This window comes from Homalodisca vitripennis, chromosome 1, assembly GCF_021130785.1.
Source record: "Homalodisca vitripennis isolate AUS2020 chromosome 1, UT_GWSS_2.1, whole genome shotgun sequence".
NCBI lineage: Eukaryota > Metazoa > Arthropoda > Insecta > Hemiptera > Cicadellidae > Homalodisca > Homalodisca vitripennis.
The window spans coordinates 94,322,448-94,348,488 of record NC_060207.1 but is presented as its reverse complement, the minus strand read 5'-3'; the positions used below and the strand labels follow the sequence as shown (position 1 = coordinate 94,348,488).

Genomic DNA, 26,041 nt, shown 5'->3' with positions numbered 1-26,041 from the left:
TTTTTTCCCCAATGACAGATAGTGAAATTATCTATTTTTGGCATGGCGGCTGTAATTATACCATTTTGGTTCATAACAAGTATTATTGATGTTGCAAACATTTCAAAATAAATCAATACTATGTACTTCAATACGTTATTGTAATATGTTGTATTATGCAATGTGCTATGTTTATTAATACCTTTGCTTCAAAACTGTAAGACTTTTAAGAGTATTTTTTAATTTTTCGTTAGTAATTTTATATTTAAAAAAGTTTGATGAGTACAAACTACTAACAATCAAAGACACATAAATAACACAGAAGTTGTTAAAGTAAAGTGTATAAATGGCGTCTTAGCGTCTAGGAGCGTTAAAAGTTTTCCAATTAGAGTCGCTCAAGTGTTATCGCGGTCGTTACCGAGTAAAAGGCTTCATTGTGTATTGTGTGGCGGCCTTGGGACCGATCGGTTCCAGCGATCGACCTGACCTGATCGGTGATTGTTGCAGGGGCGATGAGCGGCAAACGGCGAGCCGGGGGGCCAGTGCGACAGTTGAGCCTGCAGCAGTCGCAGAGGAGGCAGCTCCGCAAGCAAGCGTCAGAGGAGAGTCCTAGAGCGCGTTACTGGGGGGACCACGGTCTGCGTGTGTTAGCCAGCTCTCTGGTGTCACAGGAGCCGCCGCTTCCACGACGGGAGGCACAGCCCGTGGTGGTGAGGCCCAGGCCGGTGAGGATCGCGTGGACGGAACGTCGTCAAGTCTCCTGTGAAGGCGATGTCCCGGTGGGGGTAGTGGTACAGCGATGTAAGGGGCTTCCCCGCCCCGTCACTGCGAAGCCCGCCAAGACCGCCGCCCCGCCGGACACGATCCTCTACTCCCGGCAGCAGCTCGCCGAGAGACTTCGTATTGCCTGGAGGGATCGTCAGGAGCGACCGAATCTTGACATTTTCTTAGCTCACAACAGCGTCGACAAAGGGGACGAAGACGCCGTCCTGAGTGTCAGAGAAATCGTTACTCAAGTGGAAAATAACTCTTTAAACTGTAACGAAGACTTGAAAAACAGCAATTTCAATCCTCTATCAGACATAGTAAACACGAACTTCACCAAAGACTTTCGACAGTTGGAAGATGACCCGCGGGAGAGGCCACGATTCAAAGTATCATCAGTGCAGACGTTCCCGACAGCGACCTTTCCTTTGGCAGCCTTTAGGGAGCCTGACAGTGATGTGGATACCGTGACGCAGCCGGTCAGGCCAAAGTTGACACCATCGATAACGATATCGTTCGATCACGCGGACGACTCCGAGCCCGCACCCAACGACAACGAGGCGGACGACGAAGTGCCGTGCCCAGAGAATACCACAAGCGAACACCTTTTGAAGCCGGAGAGCTACTCTCGGATTGACCTTGGGGACGAAAGATCTCAAGAGGGTGAATTAGAAGGGAAGAAAAATGATAAGGTGAAAGAACCTGATAAACCGAAGCAGGATAATTTGACAGCAACGATGAGAAGGGCAAATTTCAGAAATAGCAGCAACAATCCTGTGATGTCCGGGAGTCTCAGTGTTTCCTCGACTCCTCCAGCAACTCCTTCACCACAAGCGACCAAACCTATATTGAAGAAATCGTTAATCCAACCCTTAACGAGAATGATGTCTGCTCCCGCTGCCGGAAGGAGCGCTCCTACCAGAGGACGTCTGGTTAAAGACAACAATTTCAAGGCAGAAACCACGGACCTCGACTACGATGAGGACGATATCGTCACTGTACAGAAGGAGAGAAACATAAAGTCTGCTCCTGCCCGGAGAAAGTTTACAGGTGGGCGGCGGAAAGTCTCGAAGAGTCATGAAGATGACAGCTCAGAAGAGGAGAACTACGGAGAACCCCTGCCAGCTCCTGCCAAGCCCCGGAACCGCAAAAGATTCATAGAGCGGGGAGCAGACATCGTGACCATGGTGTCGCTGCTCAGCCCCAATGAAAGTGAGGGCGAGGATCTTCCAGAACCAGTCGTGCAGCTGCCTCAGGAGTCGCCTTGGTCTCGCTCTCATGGTACCCAACAGGAAGACACCAAGTCAAACCCCGCCTCCTCTGCCGCCACTACCGTCACCATCACTACTCCTGCCACCACCCCTGCCATCGTCTGCCTGCGCAAGTTTCCAGCCAAGACCGGTAAGTGGGCATACACTTACCCTAATGTTTATTCTTATTATGAAAATATTGTTCAGTAAATCCTACAAAATGAATTGAGAAGGTTCCAAGCAAAAGCAAACATGTCCATAAAAATAAACATTTTAGTTAGCAGCTGATTTGAAATCATGAACATCATTGCTATCACTCCATTCACTTTTATTTCATTCAAAAAAATACATGTCCTATTTAAAATAAACACTGAAATATGCAGGTTTCAGAGCAAAGAAACACATGTCCCCGCTTAGTTTCCAAGCAGACACAAACATGTCCCTCTAGCCAATGGGAAGGCTCCATCTGATCATGTGATCTGCAATATTATGATTTTTTTATTTTCAGTTACCTGCTATTTGGGTTTGAGGTTATTATACCAGTGTTTGTATTGCACAGTCTATCAATAATTTGCAATAGTGTTAATGATGTTTTAATTTATCAAGTTATGGAAAATATGGATGACAATGGTTTAGTCAGAATTGGTGATGCTAATCAAGGCTCAAGAAAGAAACCAAAAAGACAGCAAGTGTAAGGACATTAGCTAAGTTTAAAACGACATGGTGCCCCTCTTGGTTGTCGTGTTTTCCAACCTTTGAACAAAGGTGTGAAATGTGCTCTAGTGAGACCTAAAGATGCTTTGAACACAAGACAAGTCCTTTATAAGGAAGCAGAAAAGAACAAACAAGATGGAATTCATTGCCAGCTGGGTAAGTCCTAAATAACATTTAACGAAAGAGACCTAGGCCTACCTCAATTAGCTCAAAGGAAACACAACTTTACTGTGAAGTAATATATAATTTCTGTAACTGGAAAAGATAATACCTGTGTGCAAAAAGTTTTTTATGCATATCACCCTTTTTAAAAGCAACCCCGCTTGCACAACATTGCTCTGAAGATAAAAAATGGAGAAAACTATGACAGACAAGAGAGGTGGCGATAGGTGCAGCCAAACGTGTGAGCCCAAAAAACAGCTCTGAGGTTATTTTTATGCAATCTGAGAGGAAGAGAGAGCCATTACAATCGAAAGAAGTCGAAGAGAATATACCTGCAATCAGATTTAAACAAGGGAAAATTGCGCGTTTATATACAATTGCCACACAGTGTCAAAAGATCTAACAGTTTCAAAAAGCATGTTTAGCAGAGTTTTTAATGAGTTCAATATAGGGTTTTAGGTCCCCTGCCACAGATGTATGCTGCACTTGCTATGAACTAGATCTTAAAATCAAAATCAAAAAAGCTAAACCTAATGTAGATAAATCAGTCATCACCAAACTTATGTTCGAAAAAAGAATTCACAAAATAAGAGCTAAGTGCTTTTATGAACTCATGAGGGAGAAATAGAGATGACGAAGTAACTTTCTGCTTCGACCTACAGCAGGTACAACCTCTCCCCAAAACCCCCATCCAAGAAGCGTTTTATAAAAGGCAACTTAAGCTTTTACTGCCTCTGTGTTGTTGGATCAGATGCAAGAGATCCAGTTATTTTATACTTGGACTGAGGAACTAGCTGGACGAGGGGCAACCGAGGTATCCCCAGCTATTTTGGATTTTCTGATTTCAGAGGCAAAAAGTTTGTCTGAAAATGTCCACACAATAAGACTGTTTTGTGATGGGTGTCCAGGACAAAACAAAAATAACCCCCTTGATCCACACTGATGTATTTTTTAGGCACGGAAAGTCATAACTTAAAAGAGATTAGCATTACATTTCCTGTTAGAGGGCATAGTTTTATGCCCGCTGACCGAGTTTTTTGGCAGAGTAGAAGAAGTTATTGAGGAAGCAGCCTACCATGAGCACCAAAGAAGATTACTACGCTGTCTACCAATCTGTAGGAGAAGTGCGGAAACTGGGAGATGAGTGGTCCTTGGTAAACACAAAATGTTTATCTTCAAGATTAGGAACGTTGATCACATTTTCTGAAAAGAAGAGAATTTTCTTAAAGAAGGGAAAGGCAGTAGTGGAAAAAACAACTGGCCGTCGTGAAGTTTCCACTGTTAAAGTGAAATCAACTGATCATTTCAGATTTCAAAGTGATACTGAACAGTTCATTTCCCTGCAGAAGAAGGGTTTGGTCATCTACCAAGTGTTTTTCAACCCCTTTAGAGCCTGTTCGACTTGGACATGCTATAAAAGCATCTAAGAAGAAGGACGTTGAATCGTTGCTGAAGTTAATGTAACGGTGACGAATGGAATAAACAATACTAACTTGTCTTGGTACAAGATAATTCTTGAGGAGACACCGGAATGTCATGAAATTGAAGGTGACGAAGAAGAGTGTGAGTGTGACTGCTTGGAGCCTGATATGGGACTGCATATCTGAAAATTTAATTATAGCCTACTTTCTAAAATAGTAATTCAACATAATATGTAATAAATATTGTATACCATAAATAAAACTAGTATTATTACTATACATTTTATTGTTTACTGAATTTTTAAACCGTGCAAAAGAAAACAACATGTCCAATGTAGGTTTATGCAAAAGCAAACATGTCCTTTGTGATCAGTCAAATAAGAACATGTCCATATTTGTATTGCTAATAACGAGCACATTACGTGAAATATATTTGAAATGTGCACGTATTTCGACTCAAAAAAGTTTACAAACAATCATAACAAATATATCAAATTTATTGTAATTTTGCATAATGTTGTAATACTAGTTTTTTCCAAATTCCCCAAAGTTCCATTTGGGTGACATGTTTGCTTTTGCTTGGAACCTCCTCAATTGAAAAATGAAGTTTAAATACTCAGTGTTGAAAGGCTATCTAAGAAAACAGAACACTTACTTGTACACTAACAGTAACACGTAATGTGACTTGAAGTAAAACTATTAGTTATCAAATGGTCAACTTTAATGTTATTAATAAGTTACAAATAGAGATATAATAACAACCGCAGGGATGATTTTTTCAGTTTTATTCGGCAGATAGAACCTTCTGTTGCCCATTATCTAGCATTTCTTAGATTTTAGTAAACCTATTCTTAACATAAGATCGGTATTTTATGTATATCATTAATATTGTGTGTGGTTATCCTGGTATTTTTACCTGTACTAAAGTAGTTTCAAGACTGGTTTAAAATCTCATTTAAATTTGTTCCAAACTTTCCAGAACTACTAACTAAATTATACAATGATCGCATTCGGTACTTTGGCATATTTAAGGGTCTAGTTGAGGATCTTTAGGCAACCTTGAAATTCAAACATTGTTAAATGCGCTCTTGTGAAAAGACATTGGACATTTTGTTGTACAGTGTACTGTGTATCAACATATGTATTACTAAATGTACAAATTTGTTGTTTCGTTTACAATAAAGGAAAATGTTTGGAAAATAGATTTTAAAGAAGTACGAAGTATACTGTGTGTGTGTTGTTCAGAGGTACATTAAGACAGTAAAAGGGAACAGTACAGCACAGAGTGCAGTGTTGTATACAACTATGCACCTACACGACACCTGAGGCAATTATAAGCGGGAGGTGCTCGGCGCGTGTCTGCCAGGCAATTACAACTTACACCAACAGCTTGTCTCTACTTCCGCCAACAACAACTTCCGCTCTCTCGATAGGCTTCTTTCATGCGATCAACTTCACCGGAAATTGAAATGTATCGCCGGCCGGCAGCACGTTATAAAACTTCATGTCGTCAACTCTCCGCACGAACCCTTCACGTTTCGGGTCGATGCTGCTTTTAGCTGATGTTAAATCAAGTAGGCTTTTAGTAAATTTAGTAATCTGTAAACCACTGGGCCGTGTAGATTTTAACCAAAATAGATGTATAAAATAGATGTATAATATGACTGTCCTACCGATGTAAAGTATTTTAGTATCATGTCGAAGGTACGTGAAGATCGTTAAGACGACAACTGGTAAAAATCGCTGTCAAACATTTTATGAAACAACAAAAATATTCAAAACGTCAACAAGAATCACATTTTGTCATAACCATTATGAAACAAATGAAGAACAAACATGAATTAAATGTAGAGAATACGCGTTATACTGTTTAGTCGAACAACAATTTATTAAAGTTTAACAACACAATAATATGAGGATAGATTGTCTCAGATATTTTCGAACTAAATAAATGTGATAGTTTTTTTCTAATAATGATATAAGTCTATGGTTTTGTGTAGATTTTAGTAAAATCTGATACTGAAGTTTTATTTTTTTATCATTTTTAAATGTAGTAGTAACTATAAGTTTAATATATTTTAAAAAAGACAAAATAGCAGGAACAATTACGAAAATGTATGAAAATAAAGTTACATTATTTTGCATTTTTCGATACCTATGTGTATGTTATATTGGTTGTAGAAATAATTTATTTTCGTAAAGAAAGTTGTACTATAATCTGTAAAGAATAATATATATACTAAATAAATATAATAATTTATTACTTTAATTAAAACTATCCCGAAGTACAGTGGGTTGTTAAAAAAACAAAACAAAAAACATGTACCTGTATGCTTTCAGAACTGACAATTATTTATTGTAACATTCTGCCATTATTAACTGACAGTTGTCTGTGATGAATCGCTGACCGGCTTAATAATTAAACCGCCTTTTAACAAATTACAATCCCTGTATGGCCCTGAAGACTTCTTTTATATCAACTCAAATTTCCCAAATAAATGTTCTAATAAAATAAGTCCCTTTAAGCTGATGGTCATCCGAACTGGTAATTCAGAAATGTAGACCCCGAAGTGTTGCTCATTAAATCTTTGACCACGAATGTTGATCATGAAATCCTAAAACACCCGTCTAAAACAACCACAAATGAATTAGCTTTAAGCCGAGACATTAATTATTAATATAAAACCTGAATCACCATAAGAGTAGAGCATGAACAACTACTGGTTTTAATCATAAAAAATAAGAACATTAATAACTGAATGGCTTTTATAACTCACTGAATAACATGTTAATATTAACATATATACAGGGTGATTCAAAACTAAACGGTAATCTCTCGAGAGCTTATTCTATAGCTAAAAACAAGTAAAAAAGTTCATATAACCATATGCCCGGAAACGCTTCGTTAGCGAGTTACGCCTAGCGAAAGATTTCGCCCGGATTTCAGAACCCTTGGTGAAGTCAGGCCGTATAAAAATGGTAAAGGTAGTTACAAAGATACAAATACGATTGTTTTTTATGTTTTTATATCTGACAAATTTATTAAAATTCGTCCCAGAGCTGTAAATGCAATACTTTCAGAGATATCTTACGTAAAACACAAGAATTGGTGCAAAGAAATAACACATTTTTGTGTTTAACGTAAGATTACTTCCATAAATGTTAAATAAAGGTCATTTTTTGACGTGACAACGTCTTAAATTAGGTTGCGGCTCGGAGTCACTCATGAAAAAGTGTAACGCCCGGTAACGTTACGATGCCCGTCCAGTGGGTCCGCCGCACGGGATCCGCACGGGATAAAGCAGATAACTATGTTTATTCGTGAAAATGTGGAGTGCTTAGATTCGTCATTTACAACAACTACAACAATAAAGGTAAATAATTGTACACTGATATTTCATTATCGTTAACTATGATTGATTGATTAATTGTTAGATTGACACAAAAGTTGAGAAACTGAGTTTATAGGTTATGTCATACTATTGACAAATGTTGATAGTGTTAAGTAAATTATTAGTTTAAATCACTCTGCAATCAATCGTAATTCAGTTGATTGAGAAGAAACAGCGCGTATTGCTAGTCAAACATTTAAAATAACAAATTATAACCTCTAACCTGTCATAACAGTGCGACCAAACAAACGAACTAAACCGACCAATCACCACGCGCGGAGTTAGAATTTAACTGTGTTTAGCAAGAATTTCAAATTCCAATTTTAGTAAATGTTTTATTCAACTTTACCATTTACAATAACAAATTTTAATTAATTTCAAATTATGTACAATGTTTTAGTAAACAAAATATATTTCTATAGTTAAAATTTGTGCAATTCTTATTTTCATTCAATTCCTTGTTCCTATTGTGCAATTTAATAATATTCATATCAATAAATATTCTACCGAGAAAAAGACGTTGTCACGTAAAATCTTCGCCCGTAAAACCGACTTTACAGGCAACCATAATTTTTTCTTAAACAGATTTGTAGAACATTTAATTCTGAAAAGATTCATGTGAATTACTTAGGAAAAAAATTTAATAATAGGTATTGAAATTTAGCTTTATTTAAAAATAAAACAGACGCACAAAAATGCATATTCTTATCTGCATAAAATACAACGAATTATAATAATGGAACGCGCTCTGGGCCGGAGAAACTGAGCCGAAATCCTGGGCTGCGTTCCGAGCCTGCAGGCGCTGGAAATGGGCAAGAACTAACTCCGTCCATATGGCAGGCATTATAGTAATGATCTTACATCATTTTAAAAACGCCTTCTAGACTTAATACAATTGTTAAATACTAAAATTTATTTATTATTACAAATGTTAGTAGCTGCTTTTTACCGTGGATTTTTATTTTTAGTTAAAAAAAAACTGATTTTTGTACAATATCAAAATAACTGAGATTTTGACTTTTTATTTTTCTTTCAAAGTCGGAAACAAAGATTACAGGCATTAAAATATTTCCCAGGTGAAAAAAAACAACTTTTTATTGACAGTATTTTATTTCAAATTAAACTACATAAAATTTACAAGCATGACATACTTAATTTACGTGTTAGAAAATAAAATTATTTTGACCAATTTTTTGCCTTATTTCTAAGTTGGATTTTTTTATAATGTCAAAAGTTTTCTGTTTTTTCGATGTAACGAGATATTATTTAAAAAAATAGTTTAGTCCCAGTTTTAATTAAAAATAACTCGTGGCTTCCAGTAAATTCGTCAATTTAGAAGTGGTCGCATTTGTTTGAGATAACTAGAGCAAATAACAATATTTTACAATTTTCAATGCCGTACATCATCACTTGATCTACTTAATTTACCCTTAGATTTAAAATCAATAAACAGTTAATGTGTTCTAAGATCAGCATCATTGGCATGGAGTACAGAACTCGGTGAGTTCTTGCCCACTTTAAGCGCCTGCAAATCCATGGATACACCAGTAACGCACAGCTGTGTGCGACCGGAAAACACAACATGTGGCTTATGGGCAGTGCGCGTTCCAGTAGTATAGTTCGTTGATAAAATATTAACTAATGTTTAGGTTGTGAGTAACAGCTGATCATTTATTCAACACTTTTTATCGTCATATTTTCTTTGCAAAGGTTGGCAATATCAGCTGATCAACAATTAAGTTCATGAAGTAATATTTGAATAACCTTTATGGAGGTTTTTGTATTGTGGCGTGTGAAGATTGTATTTTGTGAGATCCTGTGATTATTTGGAAATATTTTATACAAGTGTATAAAATATTTTATTAAATATTTATTTTTAAAATATTTTATTAAATATTTTTTATAAAAGTGTATGTAATTATCTTAGTAAATAATGGCAGATAATGTAAATGGTATGTATTCGTTTGAAGAGTATACGGACATGATACTGATTTACGGCAAAGTTAACAAGAATGGTTTAGCTGCAGTTCAGGAATATCGTGATACTTTTCCACATCGAAGAACACCTGATCGCAAAACATTTGAAGCTGTGGAGAGACGACTTAGAGAAACTGGTAGCTTTAAACCGAAGCGAATAGATACTGGTCGTCAACGTAGCGCAAGGAACTATAATAATTAACAAGCAATAATAAATGCTGTAGAATTATCACCAACCACAAGCACCAGACGATTATCACGTCAGTTAAATATTTGCCAGTCAAGCGTATGGCGGACACTTCATGAAGCACAGTTGTACCCATTCCATATAACACGTGTTCAAGACTTATTACCGCAAGATCTTAATAAACGGAAGATGTTCTGCCGCTGGTTAAGAAGAAATTGTTTACGACATCAGTATTTCTTTCGGCGTATTCTCGTTACTGATGAATCCTGTTTTACTAGAAATGGAATTGTAAATTTTCGTAATACCCATACTTGGGCGTACGACAACCCACATGAAACTGCGACGAGGCATTTTCAACATACATTTTCAGTCAATGTATGGCTTGGTGTTCTGGGTGATAATTTGATTGGTCCATTTTTCCTCCCTAATCGACTTAATGGAGTAGCGTACTTAAATTTTTTAAGAACAAACCTGCCTACCCTCTTGGAAGATATTCCTGTTCAAAACAGAATAAATGCATGGTTTATGCACGACGGAGCACCTCCACATTTTTCTAATGATGTGAAAAACTATTTAAATGATACATACGGTAGACAATGGATTGGTCGAAATGGACCAGTAAAATGGCCACCACGTTCTCCTGACCTCACGCCAGCAGACTTTTTCTTATGGGGTTGGATGAAGTCAATTGTTTATTCAAAACGGATTAACACCATAGAGGAGTTACGTAATCACATTACAGAGGCGGCAGAAACTATCAAGAATGCTCCAAACGTTATGAAACGCGCTAGAAAAGAGTGGATTCGTCGTGCGAAAACGTGCATTGCTAACAACGGAGGACACTTTGAGCAACTATTATAGGTGATTATTACAGTTTTATAAAGGTAAATACATTTTATGTTAATGTTCAGTCTAGAATAAATGATCAGCTGTTACTCACAACCTAAACATTAGTTAATATTTTATGCAGATAAGAATATGCATTTTTGTGCGTCTGTTTTATTTTTAAATAAAGCTAAATTTCAATACCTATTATTAATTTTTTTCCTAAGTAATTCACATGAATATTTTCAGAATTAAATGTTCTACAAATCTGTTTAAGAAAAAAATGACCTTTATTTAACATTTATGGAAGTAATCTTAGGTTAAACACAAAAATGTGTTATTTCTTTGCACCAATTCTTGTGTTTTACGTAAGATATCTCTGAAAGTATTGCATTTACAGCTCTGGGACGAATTTTAATAAATTTGTCAGATATAAAAACATAAAAAACAATCGTATTTGTATCTTTGTAACTACCTTTACCATTTTTATACGGCCTGACTTCACCAAGGGTTCTGAAATCCGGGCGAAATCTTTCGCTAGGCGTAACTCGCTAACGAAGCGTTTCCGGGCATATGGTTATATGAACTTTTTTACTTTTTTTTAGCTATAGAATAAGCTCCCGAGAGATTGCCGTTTAGTTTTGAATCACCCTGTATAATTCTGGGCTTAATAACTACTCATTGTATGCAAAATCAATACTTACGGGCACAGATCGTGGGAATTTGGTTTCGTGGCTGAGACGGCCAATTTGTCTAACATACACCACCACACTTATGCCAGAATTGGGTGTTTACTTGTATGCAAAATCAGTACTTACGGACACAGATCGTGGGAATTTGGTTTCGTGGCTGAGACGGCCAATTTGCCTAACGGACACCACCACACTTATGTCAGAAGTTGGTGTTTAATTCAGATAGGTAGAAAAGGAATGTTCGGGACAATTGTTGATCGTATTACCAAATATTATAATTATTCCGTATGGTAAAAAAACACTTTAAAACGTATAATAAGATCAACTCATATTTGTATATACAGTATATATAAATTTACCATGCCGGAAATAATATTTTTTAAACTTATAGTAACAAATAATGAAAATATAATTGAATGAGTGAATTAAATATATATTGTTATTATATAAGCGATGTAGATGTAGTGAGTCAACGACACACACATCTATAACAGTGTTACATGTGTCTCAGTGTGTGTTGTCTCTAACTGGTTACAGAAAACAAGTTATTGCATTACGTTTGTTCAGAAAAATGAATAATTCTAGTTCAAGAGATATCTTGTGAACATGACACAATTAAGGTTTGAATTGTCGCTGTAGTATTCTGTTCAAGCAATTGGATTGTACACAGAAGTGTAGTTCTTATTTAACGGTTTATTATATAAAGATCTCAGTTGACATTTTGGCCGACATTGTTTTATATATTGAGCTACTACAATTTAACTTAGCGATCTTGTAGGACTAGAGAATATTGACGATGTGACTGAACAATATCAATTAAGGACGATTGGTGAATTCCATTGCAATGATCATTTTGCTCCTGTTCACTGAAAAGGACTCCTGCAATCAGAAGCTAGACGAGTACAGCCATAGTACGCGTCGCACTTTGACCACAGGAGCACGGCGCCCGGCGCTGTATGGCAATATAGGTACTAAACAGTGCTGCGTACATTGCGTACAAGACGTTTCGTTAGCAACCTACAGCAAATCAATGTGAGTTCATTAATTATAAAAAAAACATAGAGAGAGTGGAGACCAAATAATAGAAGTCAAGTTTTGTGTAATCTAGAAAAATAATTTACAGTCAAAATATATTAATTTACAACTAAATTATATAACAAATGGAATGAAGTTATTACTAAATGAAATGCAATTAGAAAGGACTAAAATATCATTTGTTTTTTACTAACCAATTATTAAACGTTTAAAGTATGAATCTGAACTTTCATCACCGTTTCTAATTTAGTTAACTACTACTATATTAGTTTAATTGGAAACAAATTAGGGTATGAAATGCTAGTATCAACTATAAAAATAAACCTATGAAAACAAAATTAAATGTGCATGTTTATCTACAGTATTTTTTAATTTGGCATTTAAGTGCGTAAACATGTTGAAATCATGTATTGATGGTTGAAAACTCAAATCCACATTATCATTTGTATCATACATGTAAATACAGTAAATATTGACAAATTTGTTACTAGTTGGGAATTTCGCGGAACTAGTAGTTCTGAGCCACTATTCCAAGTTTCTGGAATTTTGTGCTTTATAGCAAATAAATATTCCGAATTCCTAGCGGGTTTTATATACTAAACATTCCCTACCTTCTATAACTCCCAGACATTCTGAATGGCGGTCACAGAACTGCCAGTTCTGGGAGATTCCCAACTAGAAAAATTGCTGCTAGCTTTAAACATGCTTCCGTGTCCAATCACAACAATGCCTTTCTCACTGACATTACCATTACTAACGCTGATTAGAAATCATGAAAAAAAAACAACCTTATAAGAAGAATAAACTACTATGACTACGGATTGGTATTGTACTAAACCATACATACTACTAGTTACCTGAATATCGTGTCTATACTATTTAAAAATTTAGATAATTTTAATTATCTGCTAAAATTAATTGCACGCATTTCCATATGCAGGATTTCGTACTTTTTAATTATTAATGTCTAATAAATAAAACTAATAACAACAGCTCAATCAAAGAGAGTTTAAATTTAATACTGGTACAATGAATGCGCAGACGTAGAATAAATACTAATACTAATAAATAGTAGCACTGACCTTTTGAAGTTTATTTTCTAATTTTGTCCCGTTTAAACAAAATTGTGGTGGGGAAGTAGGCAGATCGAAATGTTCTAATTAAAGCGACTACAATAAATCAAAATAAAAACAAAGATTTTTTCGAAACACTCAATAGTACTGCATGTTACTACTGCTTGCAAAATAAGTTATTTGCAATATTTCCTATAATTTTGTTTAAAGGTAAAGACTATGAAACTATCGTATTTGGTTTTCGATTGTGTTCAGTTCACGTTCACTCTAGTTACATGTGTTCCAGTGAGTTTCCAGCAGGGCGGATCCCGCAGTTATACGGCCAGCTTTCCCTCACGGCGCGGGGCCGGTTCTCTACTCGTACTACCGCCCTCGGAGCCGCCCTCGCCGCCGCCCGCGAGCACACCGGCCCCAGCGACACCACCGCCTCCATTGGTGCGCCGTCGTCTCGTCAAGGCCAAAAGTACAGGCAACATCGGGTCAGTTCATTCACTATTTCTTTTCTTACTGAATATAAAATTTTAAATACTGAACGAATACATCTTCAAGTAGGTTAGGTATAGAGTAATTGATGTGGTAGTCACTCACTATTTTAGATGTAAGGAGTGACCTGAAAGATGCACTGGTCCGAAGTTTCTAAAGGCAAAGGTAAAGAATGTCTTATTTTACCAGGCGATGTTAGGTCTAACAAGCCCTCTCTTACATTTAACATGGGGCCAACGGCTTAAAGGTAACTTCCCAACTACCACCAATAGCCGGTAGTAGCCTCGCTTTATTCGGTTATTTTGCGATAACCGCTGTATTTACTACGCGGTGCCATTGGCTTCTAGTCTGATTAGATGTTTATTTTCAGTGCCGATAATCAACTGTTATGCAGCTGAGGTTTCTTCATGTGCTTGCCAGATTTGAGTTGATGTATGACTTGATGGCATACATTGATATGGGAGGTTGTTTTGTTGAGATTATTTGTGTTAAAGAGCATTGCTTGTCAGAAGGCAATAGGTGAATTTTGAACCGTTTAGATGGGTGTAACGTTAGATATTTTTTTGGGAGAACTCATAATACTTTTTTTGGGGCGGTTCGTATGTGTCTGTCCAGAAGAATCTGGAGGCAAGTCTATGCGCAGATATTCAAAGCTTTTTAATTGAGAATATAATAGAGCGTTCAGCAGTCGAGATGGAAACACGATCATCTTCTTTCCCTCTGATTGTAATAATGTTGTATCACCCCCCCCCCCGATTCTAATAATAAATTGTTTTTGGAACAGTTTGAACATATTTTATCTGTGCTACTTAAAGACACCTCACGAAAAGACATAATTTTTGTGGAGATTTTAATATTGATAAAATTGGGGATTCAATAGTTAAAAGGGATTTGTTGTGTTTATTTGAGTCACATTTCATCCCCAACGTGGTTAGCGATAACCTCCAAAACCGCAATTGATTACGGTTTGTATTTCTCGACCTCTCTAAAGCATTTGACTGTGTGCATCATGAAACACTGTTGTACAAGTTAGAAAGGAGTGGTTTATGGGGTGCAGTGTGTGCAGAGGTCCCGGGTGCTTTATTCTCAAAAGCAAAGATCACCCATAGAGTCCCGCAGGGATCTATCCTTGGGCATTTTTTTTCTTCTTTACGTAAACGATCTGAACCCATCGATCCAAAATGGAAAGGTGGTTCAGTATGCTGACGGCACGACTCTCTGTTTTAAAGTCAAAACTTTATAATTATGTATATAATAATAATTATAATAATTAATTTTTCTGAGTTGAATTCCTGCATTTAATTTTTTTCTGAAACCAACCTGAAAACAAATGTATCAAAATCAAATTTCATGAAATTTTTGCTAAGGAAACAAAAATCTGAAACAACCTTCAGTGTTTGTGGATGATCTCCCGCTCGATGAAACGGAATCAACAAAATTCCAGGGAATGTTCCTAGATCGAGGACTAATCTGGGACGTTCACGTGGATCATGTCTGTGCCAAGGTTGCGTCGGGCATCTTTGCCCTTCGCAATTTGGCAAAGCACTGCCCAATTATGGAATTGAAAATGGCATAATATGGTTTAATTTATCCCCCACTTGGGATATGGAACTTAGGGGCAGTTGTGCACAGCACAAGCTGGAGCGAATCTTCAGGCTTAAAAAACCGTAAGCGTAATTCTGAATTTAAACACTAGAGAGTCGTGTAGAAACGCGTGTATGGAGGTGGGATTTCTGACTCTGCCCTGTCTCTACATTCTTAAGGTGATCCTTTACTCCGTGTCGAGGTGTGCTTTGGTTTGGGGAGGGATTTTCACCAACACGAGACGAGAGACAGGGACAACTTTCGCGTCCAACAGAACAGCACAGGACAGATGCGTTCAGAAACGTACCATCCCAAGTTGGTGTCAGATTGATCAATAGTCTCCCTGAACACATCAATAAAAAAAATGGAAATAATTCAAAACTCAGTTGAAAACCCTTCTGATTTCGAGAGCATTTTACTCAGTTGGCGAGTTTATGATGGATCGCTGGGATGATTGAAACCAAAAATTCTCAAAGACCTCAAAGCAAATAAATTTGCCGGGCCTGTAAATTATGTGAAAGAGGCGTGAGTGATATAATGTATGTCTGAATGGTCTATTACCAGAATGAATGATTAGGTTAGGGAGGACGATTGTGACACAATGTGTGCATTGTCTGTTCACAATAAAGTTTATTATCATTATTAAATGAATAAAAGTGAAACACTATTGCAAAATTAGAAAGTGTGCTCAACATAAAAATTAGAATTTTGTTTCAAGATCTTCAATGTAAATCAATAAACTTAATTTTTTTAATTCATAAAAATTAAAAAAAATTAACAACTTTAAATAAGATTTGGAATGATACACAGTATGGGTTTTATTTTTAACATAACTTTTATTGTCAGTTCATATGAAGTGAAAGCCACAGGGGAAGTAATAGAAATTGTATAACGCAAGATACGAAAAATGTGCTATGATATGACTGACAACTATCAACATTTACAAGAAACAAACGTATAGTAAACAAGCAAGTGAACGTTCCAGGACATGCACATATTTTGGCAACTTTATATGCTAACTTTTGTCGTACGATAACATAACTTTGTGCCACAGGTACTTTCAGAGCCTTGTGTGCCACGGAAGGAAAGAAGTGAAAACTGTTTTAAAAACAAGTATAAACTCGTAAAGCAGTTGAAAAAGGGTTCAAGAAAAAGTAAAGTAGGCACAATGGTTGTTTCTGTACGCACAGGTACGTACAACAGTCACGCGCTCCACACCCCACCCAACATCCTGTCTAGTTATAACCGACATTAGGAAATGAGCTGCCACCCTCACGCGACCCTCTCTTTCTGCAAGGAACAGGTCACATTTACTTACACTCACAGAGGAATTATACTAATCCACAAATTATATTATAAAAGAAAATATTTGTATTTCAAATGTAAAAATAAATTTTTAATTGTGGATTGTTGTTAAAAGCTATGTATAGTATTTCCTAAATAACGGGGGAGGAATCTTAGTACACCTTGTCTGGATTTATTTTTGTTTAAGATGAATTGATCAGTCTAATAGTGGCAACCATGAAGTCAAGTAGGGGAGTATATTGTGTGTTTTATTAATACAAGATTTGAACGTAGGCTATGTGTTTTTGTTTATCAATACCTGTGTATACTTTAGTAATTTCAATCATGAATCGTATTATTTCTCTAGAATATATAAAAAAAACAAGTTTTCCTTTTAAAAATCTATAGCAATTCGATTACAGTCTTGCCATGTGGTTGCAGCATTGGAACAATGGATCAATCGCCTAGTCGGCAATCAATTTGTAAATTAAACAAATTGGAAGAGACAAGTACAGTATGGTAAATAATTTATCCAGAAAATTGCCACCTTAAACCCTCAGTACCCTTGCCATATGGAAGTTATAGTCCCACCATTTGTTATATTCCCACTCACATAAATAAAACACAAGTTATAGGTAAGCTGCAGTTTCGGTTCATTGAGTTATGTCGCAATATGTGATTCCCGATAAAAGTGCACATATCAACATGTGTGATAAAGTTGATAAACATGTGGTATCCTATTTATATAATTAATATACAGAACTTCTTCACCGGACTGTCCATATCTAATGTTAAATCCTTATGTCGAAAACGGTTTCCTACGTAAAACGTACTATAAAATTTGTTTTATCAGTTTACGAAACAAATATAATTTGGTGACTCTAGAGCTGTTCGAATTTCCTACAAACTATGATTAAATGACAGCTCCTCTTTATAATCGAGCAATAGTTCAACTCGTATAAAGCCAGCATTCCTTCCCAATACTGTCATGGAGCCTTATCTAGACCTACAGTTTTCTGTTAATGATGAGACACTAAAAGGTTTGTGGAGAAGAGTTATTGATATACTATAAAGAGTTCAGTGGATTTGGTGTGGCAATAATTTGAGGTTTAGAATATATACGTATACCGTTAACATGCGCGTGTGCGCTCGACAAGACAGCTGTCAACTGACAAGTCACACCCTCCGTACGTACCGTAGAGTAGTAGTCCACAACTAGGCCACAAGAGGAGTAACCATCGATCACCTTACTGTATTTCTGTTCCGTATTCAGGTTACAATAAAACAGAGATAAATATCGGAGAGTTAGTGTGACCTTCCTTACATTCTTGCAGATGTCGCAGTAGATAAAAATGGCACGATCGATTTATATTACACAAGGCCGAGTCTACAGTAGTAACTAAAGTATTTGATATAAACCGTTGTGTAAAATAAACTTGACAACAAACAACATAAATAACATAAATGAACAAGATCCTATTCATATAAAATCCTCTACTCGGTATTTGGGGTGAAATTGGAAACTTCTTCTTTTTCACTCCTTAAACGATCAAATTTATTATTTATGTACGATGTTGGTGGTTCGGACAGAGGCGGATTTATGTAGCCTATCTTCAACCCCTACTACTACTAGTAGTAGGCACCATTATGACGGCTCTCCTCTGTCATAGTTATTGCACATTTCCGGTGTCATTTTTCTATGGCAATGTCAAGTTCATTATTTTCAGACAAATTATGCCAAACATGTGGATAGATTTTAATAAAAGAAAGAGTTTTTTTCTATTTTAATTACATCACTTTTACAAACTGTTAGTTATAAAATGTTTAAAAATAATTTATAAGGTGTATGACAGTTAAAAAGCTTGATCAGTATTAACTACAATTAATGGATTGTTATAAAAGCCTGAAATGGATATGACAAATAAGAACTAAATTTAATAGCTAGTTAGGAAATTAAACATACTCCGAGATTTTTTAAACTGACATATCAATACGAAATACATAGGTTAGTAAACTAATTTTATTTACTATCGGGTTTCTTCTACAAATTACTGAGAAAGATCTTCAACTATGAACTTGCCAGCATCGGCTCGTAGGCTACAACAGCCAGCGAGTTTAGTTCATCTTCATTGATTCTGGATCCAAGACAAGACTTTATTCTTTTAAAGAATAACTTTTTCAATAGCCTACACAAAGTCTGTGTTCTCCATTTAACAATTTCGCAGTAAAGATATATTTAATTCTGACCGATCCCTCTTTTTAATAATTCATCAATAAGTAGTGCCATTTATTTCCAATTCAATAGGGTCGTTACGTACAGTGAATTTTATGACAATTTGTTGTTAAATTGAAATATCCGAATATGAACTTCCACTTAGTAGTAGACCGCTACTGAGTGTGAGATTATCCGTCTCTTCGCCACACATTTCGCGATCGATATTTTAATTGTCTAAAAACGATGTCGACTTCTTTCAATGATTTCATAACATTTTTTTCACACAACTTGATAACTTAAAGAAAGGAAATACACATATTAGTATTAATCTCTTGCAGACAATATCCGTGCGTTCGGTGCACCTGCTGTAGTTCGTGACGCCCTGCGATCTGTAGGCTAGTCTTCTGTCAAGTAACAAATGCCCCTGAGTCCTGTTAACTTTTAACAATGTTACAATATGCGATATGATTTTCCTAAATAAGTATCTAATAAAAGTATATTAGAATGTTAAGAATCTAAATAATACCAACTTAGTTATGTGCACAATTTAATAGAAACGTTATTTTTATTTTATTTTATTCTCCTATAATAGTAAATAGCCTACATTATTCACGCCTGCAATGCTAAATAATAAAATATTAGTGAAATTAAATTAACAGAGTTTTAAATTCAAGCGATTTATTACGCATTCTCTATTTATCTAAACAAATATAAAATTAAAACATTGCTTAAAATAATTATAGCAGGACTGAATAATTTTAAATTTTAAAATCCAATAACCGAGTCAAACATTTCACAAACTTTGAATAATTTAACAAGTTACATTTTGATTAATTATTATTGGTTCAAGTTTTTTTTATAACTAAATGTGTAATTTTAATCGTGGTTGGAACCGTGCCTAACTTGTTACTGTAATGGTATTTGGTGACGTTCGTTTCAAATTGTGTGTAAATATTGCCGCTCACAGTTTAAGGGATGACGAAGAGTCGTTACTATGAAACAAGTCTGCAAAGAAACGAGGTTAATTCTTTGCTCGTTTCACAAACACAACAGTAATGTGACAGCGTTACAAAGCCGTCTATCGGAACTGTCATGTTCGACTGTCAACGTTACCAGACGAGCGGGAACCGTACACATGGGGAGAACTAGGCCGTGTCGATATCGGTGACCGGGAGCGGGAGCGGTGACCCCGACATGTTAGCCCTGTACCCTACCCTACCCTAACCTCACTTTTATACTCGGCCTCTGCTATTGTTAGACACAGTCTCCACTATGCCGCCTCTCAACTACCACGGTTTCATCCCCAGGTAAGAACGCCCACTGAAGGTCAATTATGTTAAAAAAAATCTTTTGTTAGAAAAAACAACTCACAGTTATTACTCCACAAACGGAGCGGCACTATACGATAATTAATGATGGACTCATTGGAATCAAAGATAACTCAAACACATGTTCTCAGAAACTTAATTAGGACACATTATTCATCACTATGAAGATATTTTCATATAAACAATTATAACAATAATTGTAATCGCTCTCATAGTATCGTACTTACTGCAAAAGCAGGGAGTGTGAAATGTCGAAATGTGGAACTCCTTGAAACACGTTTAGAGTGACTATGCAAGGCTTTATATAAGTTTGGCTCATAGAATGGGAGTATGTGATTCAACTTTTAACACTTCACTAGAACAACTATAAATGTTTGATAATAATTTTAAAACTCAAGAGTTTTAATATTATTATTAAATGTAATACCAAGTATATTATTACTTTTACATAAATAATTCAAAGTAAAATTAGAAAGTGGCTCATAAGTAGGTTTATAAGCCTATTTATTCCTCAGACCAATAATATACAGTACTACCATCTACCTGTGGATTTGCAGGTGATTTCCTATTGAATAACAGGTAAATTATAGGAATAGCCTTACACACACTCCTGAAAATGATTGATTGTCGCTGGAAAGTCTCCTGAACAATTTCAGAATAAGTAAAATTTAAGTTTACACAGCACCAATGAATACACAAACTTCTCTATAACATCCATTTAAATTATTAGCTCCAACAATTTCAGTAAAACTTGAACTATTTAAGGCCAGAGTGGAAGAATACTAAGTCCGTAGTAATTTTTGTGTAAGCACATATGATATAGTATGATGGAACTCTATAATTTTCAATCGAATGTAGACATGTTAGATGTACATATTATTGCAGTATTCATTGCTACGAGATTCAAAAGGTAAAAAAGATTTGCTCTGTGTTCCTACTATAAGTTATTTTTGGCGTAGTAGGAGTTTGTCGGTCAATGAAGTTATCTTATGAGTCTACTTCAATCAAAAAGTGAGCATTTCAGGTACCATAGCAGCGTTTGTAATGTTGCCTCAATTAAGAAAACATTCATTAAGTTGGTCTAAAAATCTGCTTTGGTCACAAGGTTACAATGTCCTTTATTATAACCTATTTCCTGTTTAAGGTATTTTGGGTAACCATAGTCTGTCAAGGGAATATTGACATGTGTGTCAAATTTCACTTTCTAAGACAGCTGGATGTTTTTTTTTTTAAAATATAGTTTTCTACGTGTTTCAACCCCATTTAAACCTCTACAGGTGGTTGATCATCATGCAAATGATCTTGTTTTCCAATGTTAACAATGAAGATCATGTGTGTCTAATTTCATATTTCTAGGACATTGGAAAGTTATAAAAACACAATGTATAGCTCTTATAGGAGTTGCAACACATTTTAACATCTTTGGGTAGTTGATGTTCAAGACACATCTTTTATTTATATGCTGAGAGAGAGCATAAAACATGTATGCGTAAAATTTCATAGATGTAGGACACTGAGGAGTAAAAAACAAAATACAGTTCTTCTAGGAGTTGCAAACCTATTTCAAACTCTGTAATGTTTGATATTTAAAACATATCTTTTTAATTTTATATGTGAATCAGGATGCACGTGTGAGTAAAATTTCATCTCTGTAGGACATTTAGGAGTTGGAAAAAAATATAGTTCTTCTAAGGATTGCAATTTCATTTAAACCCCTATTGGTGAGTGATGATTTTCATAAAAATGATTGGTTTTTCTATTTAGGTGATGAGGAACATCTGAGTGTCAAATTTCATCTTTATAAGGCATTGGGAAATTCGAAAACAAAAATATAGTTCTAGTAGTTGCAACAGACATTTTATCACATATGGGTGGGTAATCTTTGATTTGTCTATTGAGAATATAAGACGTGTGTAGTTGTTCTAGGGGTTCAATTCCATTTCAACCCCTATGTACGCTTTATCTTTATAAAACTACTTTAGATTTTCTATTTAAGTTGTGAGGCATACAAGTGTGAAATTTCAAGTTTCTGGGATATTGGAGAATTACTGATGAGTGAGTGAGGACTTTGACTTTTATATATAGAAATGACAGTCAGGTTGAGGATGAGTCTAACAAGTTCAAATACTGATATACCATAAATTTGTGAACGTTTTATATAACAGAAGTTAAATTTAAAATTAATATAAATAATATACCAGTAAATAATGAAATGAGACTACTTTAAATGTCATAACAATTCTATAAATAGATGTCTAAGTAAATAGAAAATGTTATTACTTAAAAGATCGTTTTTATTAAACCAATTATTCCAATGTACTATTTATACAATATTAAATATTTAAAATGAAATAAAGACATGTCTCAGCTGGAATTGTGAGGAATATGATTTATTGAGAGAGCTAGAGGGTAGAAAGTTACGGCTGATACAGTCGAGTCGATGACAGACGGAAAGTTAAATTGAATCTGACTTGTACAATACAGTACAGGTATGGAACATATCCATATATGGAGGGCACTGAGACGATGCCATATCCATATATCTGAGGACATGGAGCAGTTGGACAGTTCTTGCTGTTATGTCTTCTATCAGCCCTGTCTCGTGTATGGCATTGAGATGGCAGCTTCATCATTTTTTATTTCTCTAACTGGATTGATAGTCTATTCTTCATTACTCTTTGTAATTATTTAGTTGGATATAGTTGTCACTGTGTGTTTGATTTTCTAGGTTAGAATAATTTTGAAATAATAAAAGTTTTACAATAAAATAACAATACATGTAAAGTTGGTGGATAATTTTCTCTGCGTCCTACCAAATTATTTGTTGAAAAAATTTTTTATTTATCTACTGATTAACATGTAACTGTTCTTTAATCACTGAATGTCAACTATTTGTAATACAGGACATCTCTTCTTGAGAATATTTATTGCTAGTAATTATTACTTTGAAATTAATCATTAGTTCTTAACAGTGAACTATGCAATAATAATTTATATCTAACAAATTTAGCAAACATGAGTAGTTGTGGTAAAAATGTATTAAAACATTTTTAATTTACATGTGAACTTATAGCACACAGAATACACGCAAATGTATCACTAAATTAATAATATCAAATAGTTATTACAAATTATCCTTTTTGTTTTACAACTTCATAAACCTGTTGTTTAGTGACTGTATATTTATTACAATAATGCATAAAAAAACCAAAAAAAAGTTTCAATGATATTTTTGTTTTCTGTTCCAAAACAATGTTCCTATCAATATTAGCTTGCACAGAGCTGAATAAACTGTATCAGATAAAAATAGCAATAATCATTTTTAGTTGTACAAAACACCTTAATTCTCAAAAAAGATATCTTTGTTTTCAGCATTATATACACTTTTTTTTAAACTGAGATATTATTGTTGCAGCCAAGACAGCAGCTGTGATGGTGAGCCTCCATCTGAGGTAGAGACTGAACAGCAAGCACTCACTCCACCACCCCCCACTGCCTCGACCACTGTCCCCTCTGTGGAGCCCCCTCCAGACCCTGATGCTGAGCCCAACTTCAAGACTGATAAGGAGCGCCAGTGCTGGCAGATGTTCCGTAAGATGGCAGATAAGGGGGTGGCCATCTCCTACGACACAGTCTTGAGGTATTGATACTCGAAAAGTATGTGAGAAAAACTGAATACAATGTATTGCAGCTGAGATAGGTAAAGTTAGTATGATTTCTAAACTGTTTATGTATTTCAGAGGTATGCTGACGCCTACGGAGTATCGGTTGCACAAAAAATCTATGTCTTCCACGTGTTGAAGCGTCAAAGCAACACCAACCAAGATAACTCAAAGGATATGAAACGACAAGTCAGGAGCATTTGTAACTATACATCTAAATTGTATATCACAGAAAGATCTCTATTATTGTTGAAGTCATTGAGTATGAGTAATCTCAGGGTATTTTTCTGCCATAGTCAAAAAATATCAGTGCCAGTTGGTTATTTTGGTCACTTGGTAATAACTTAATTTGTATGCACAACTATCAATTTTCCAAAAAACCACCAAGTTTTAATAACATGAAATGGAATAAAAAGTAAAAAAATCCTTGATTATATCAAATTAAGAGTATCTCGTATTTGTAATAAATCCAGGTGAAGATTATGTGTTAAAGCTTTCTGACTAAATATATCTCAGAAAATTTGATGATTTAGTCATATAATACTAAAATTGTGCATCACACATTAGACTTGTAGATGTGGTAAGTGTTCATCAAAACAATGACAGAGTGGAGTAGACAGAATATAACATATGTTGTTTTTAATTTAATATATGAAAGTTGAAAATACATAAATAGAAGAAAGTGTTATCAGTCTGTAAACAGCACATTCAACATATATTGTGGAGGAATATTAAAAAAAATTGTCTAAAAACTTCAAAACACTACTTCTATATACTGCCAAAACTTTCACTTCCTTAGAGGAAACCTAATTCCATCCCAACTTCTGTTATACCATTTTGTTTCATCTCCATACTATATCAACTGTTTAATGTCCCACAAAAGACCATTTTAGACACATCAGTAAATCCAACTATCACAAGCTCCATTTATCAACATGATGCCATTTTAATTGAAACTCTTGTTTTAAATAACAATACTCAACTTCATAAACACTGTTATGTTTCTTCCTTTTTCACCAGTAACTGGAGTTGTCAAGTTACTGCTTTGTAATACTTTTGTTCCCTTCCCCAAACATTTTTTCACTAAAAGCTCTTTTTAATAATTTGAAAATTTCAGTAAATAGAAAGGTGAGCCTAATTATTTTCACTAAAGATTATTTCTACCAATTGAAAATATATTGCACAGTCATTGGTAGACTATTATTAATTTTCTGATAGTTGGAAAATTTTGTAGTAAAAGTGTTTATTTACCAAAGAATAAATAATATAATTGATAAAATCACACTAGCAGATCAAATAACATTGCTATATCTGTTTATGAACAATACCATCACTCATCATGTCTGTGGTAGAAGATTGATGGGACATATTGTCCATTTCATAACACATTCCATTTTTGTTGTGTGTTTATATTTTGGGTAACCCTTGAACATATTTGTAAGAACTCACTTAGAAGTCCAATGAGTCTTTTTAACAAAAGCTGGGGTTTAATTGAGGATAATTTATTATAGAAATCTTAATTCAATTAAAACTTAAGCAAACCCCATTAAGAATTATGTCAATGGATAATATAGAATACACTAAAGATGTATATAACTTATATTTAAGTTTTATTACACAAGAAGGGTTCTGATTTATTTCAGCATGGTGTACTAAGTTGTACTGACCATTTAGAAATCCTTTGTTTGAAACTATGTACAGTTTAGTGACAGGGACTCATAGAACAACATAACTGTAGAAACTATGTGGGTTAAGGCCATAACAATGATAAGTGATGATGTGAAATCGTGCCTACAAACGCTTATACCATATCCTCAAGCACAACTTTATAGATTAAATAAGATATATGTTAGTTGATACATGGACATAGAGCTATATTATGTGTTACGTACTTATATAAAGTTTGTGAATTACATATAAAATGTATTTTTAGAAATGAAGATATGTTATTGAGAAAGTTGTTATACACAATGAAAATGTTTGTTGTTCATTGAGTAACAAATTAAACTTTTA

At 35.0% G+C, this 26,041-nt stretch overlaps 1 protein-coding gene across 1 annotated transcript; it reads left to right on the top strand.

The window, feature by feature from the left end:
- Window positions 1–491: 491 nt before the first annotated feature.
- On the top strand, window positions 492–26,041 carry LOC124370950 (flocculation protein FLO11). Its single transcript, XM_046829279.1, has 4 exons — window positions 492–2,145; window positions 13,759–13,951; window positions 23,782–24,006; window positions 24,107–26,041. Exons 1-4 carry the CDS (start codon window positions 492–494, stop codon window positions 24,165–24,167), a joined length of 2,133 nt encoding a protein of 710 aa, XP_046685235.1. The 3' UTR covers window positions 24,168–26,041.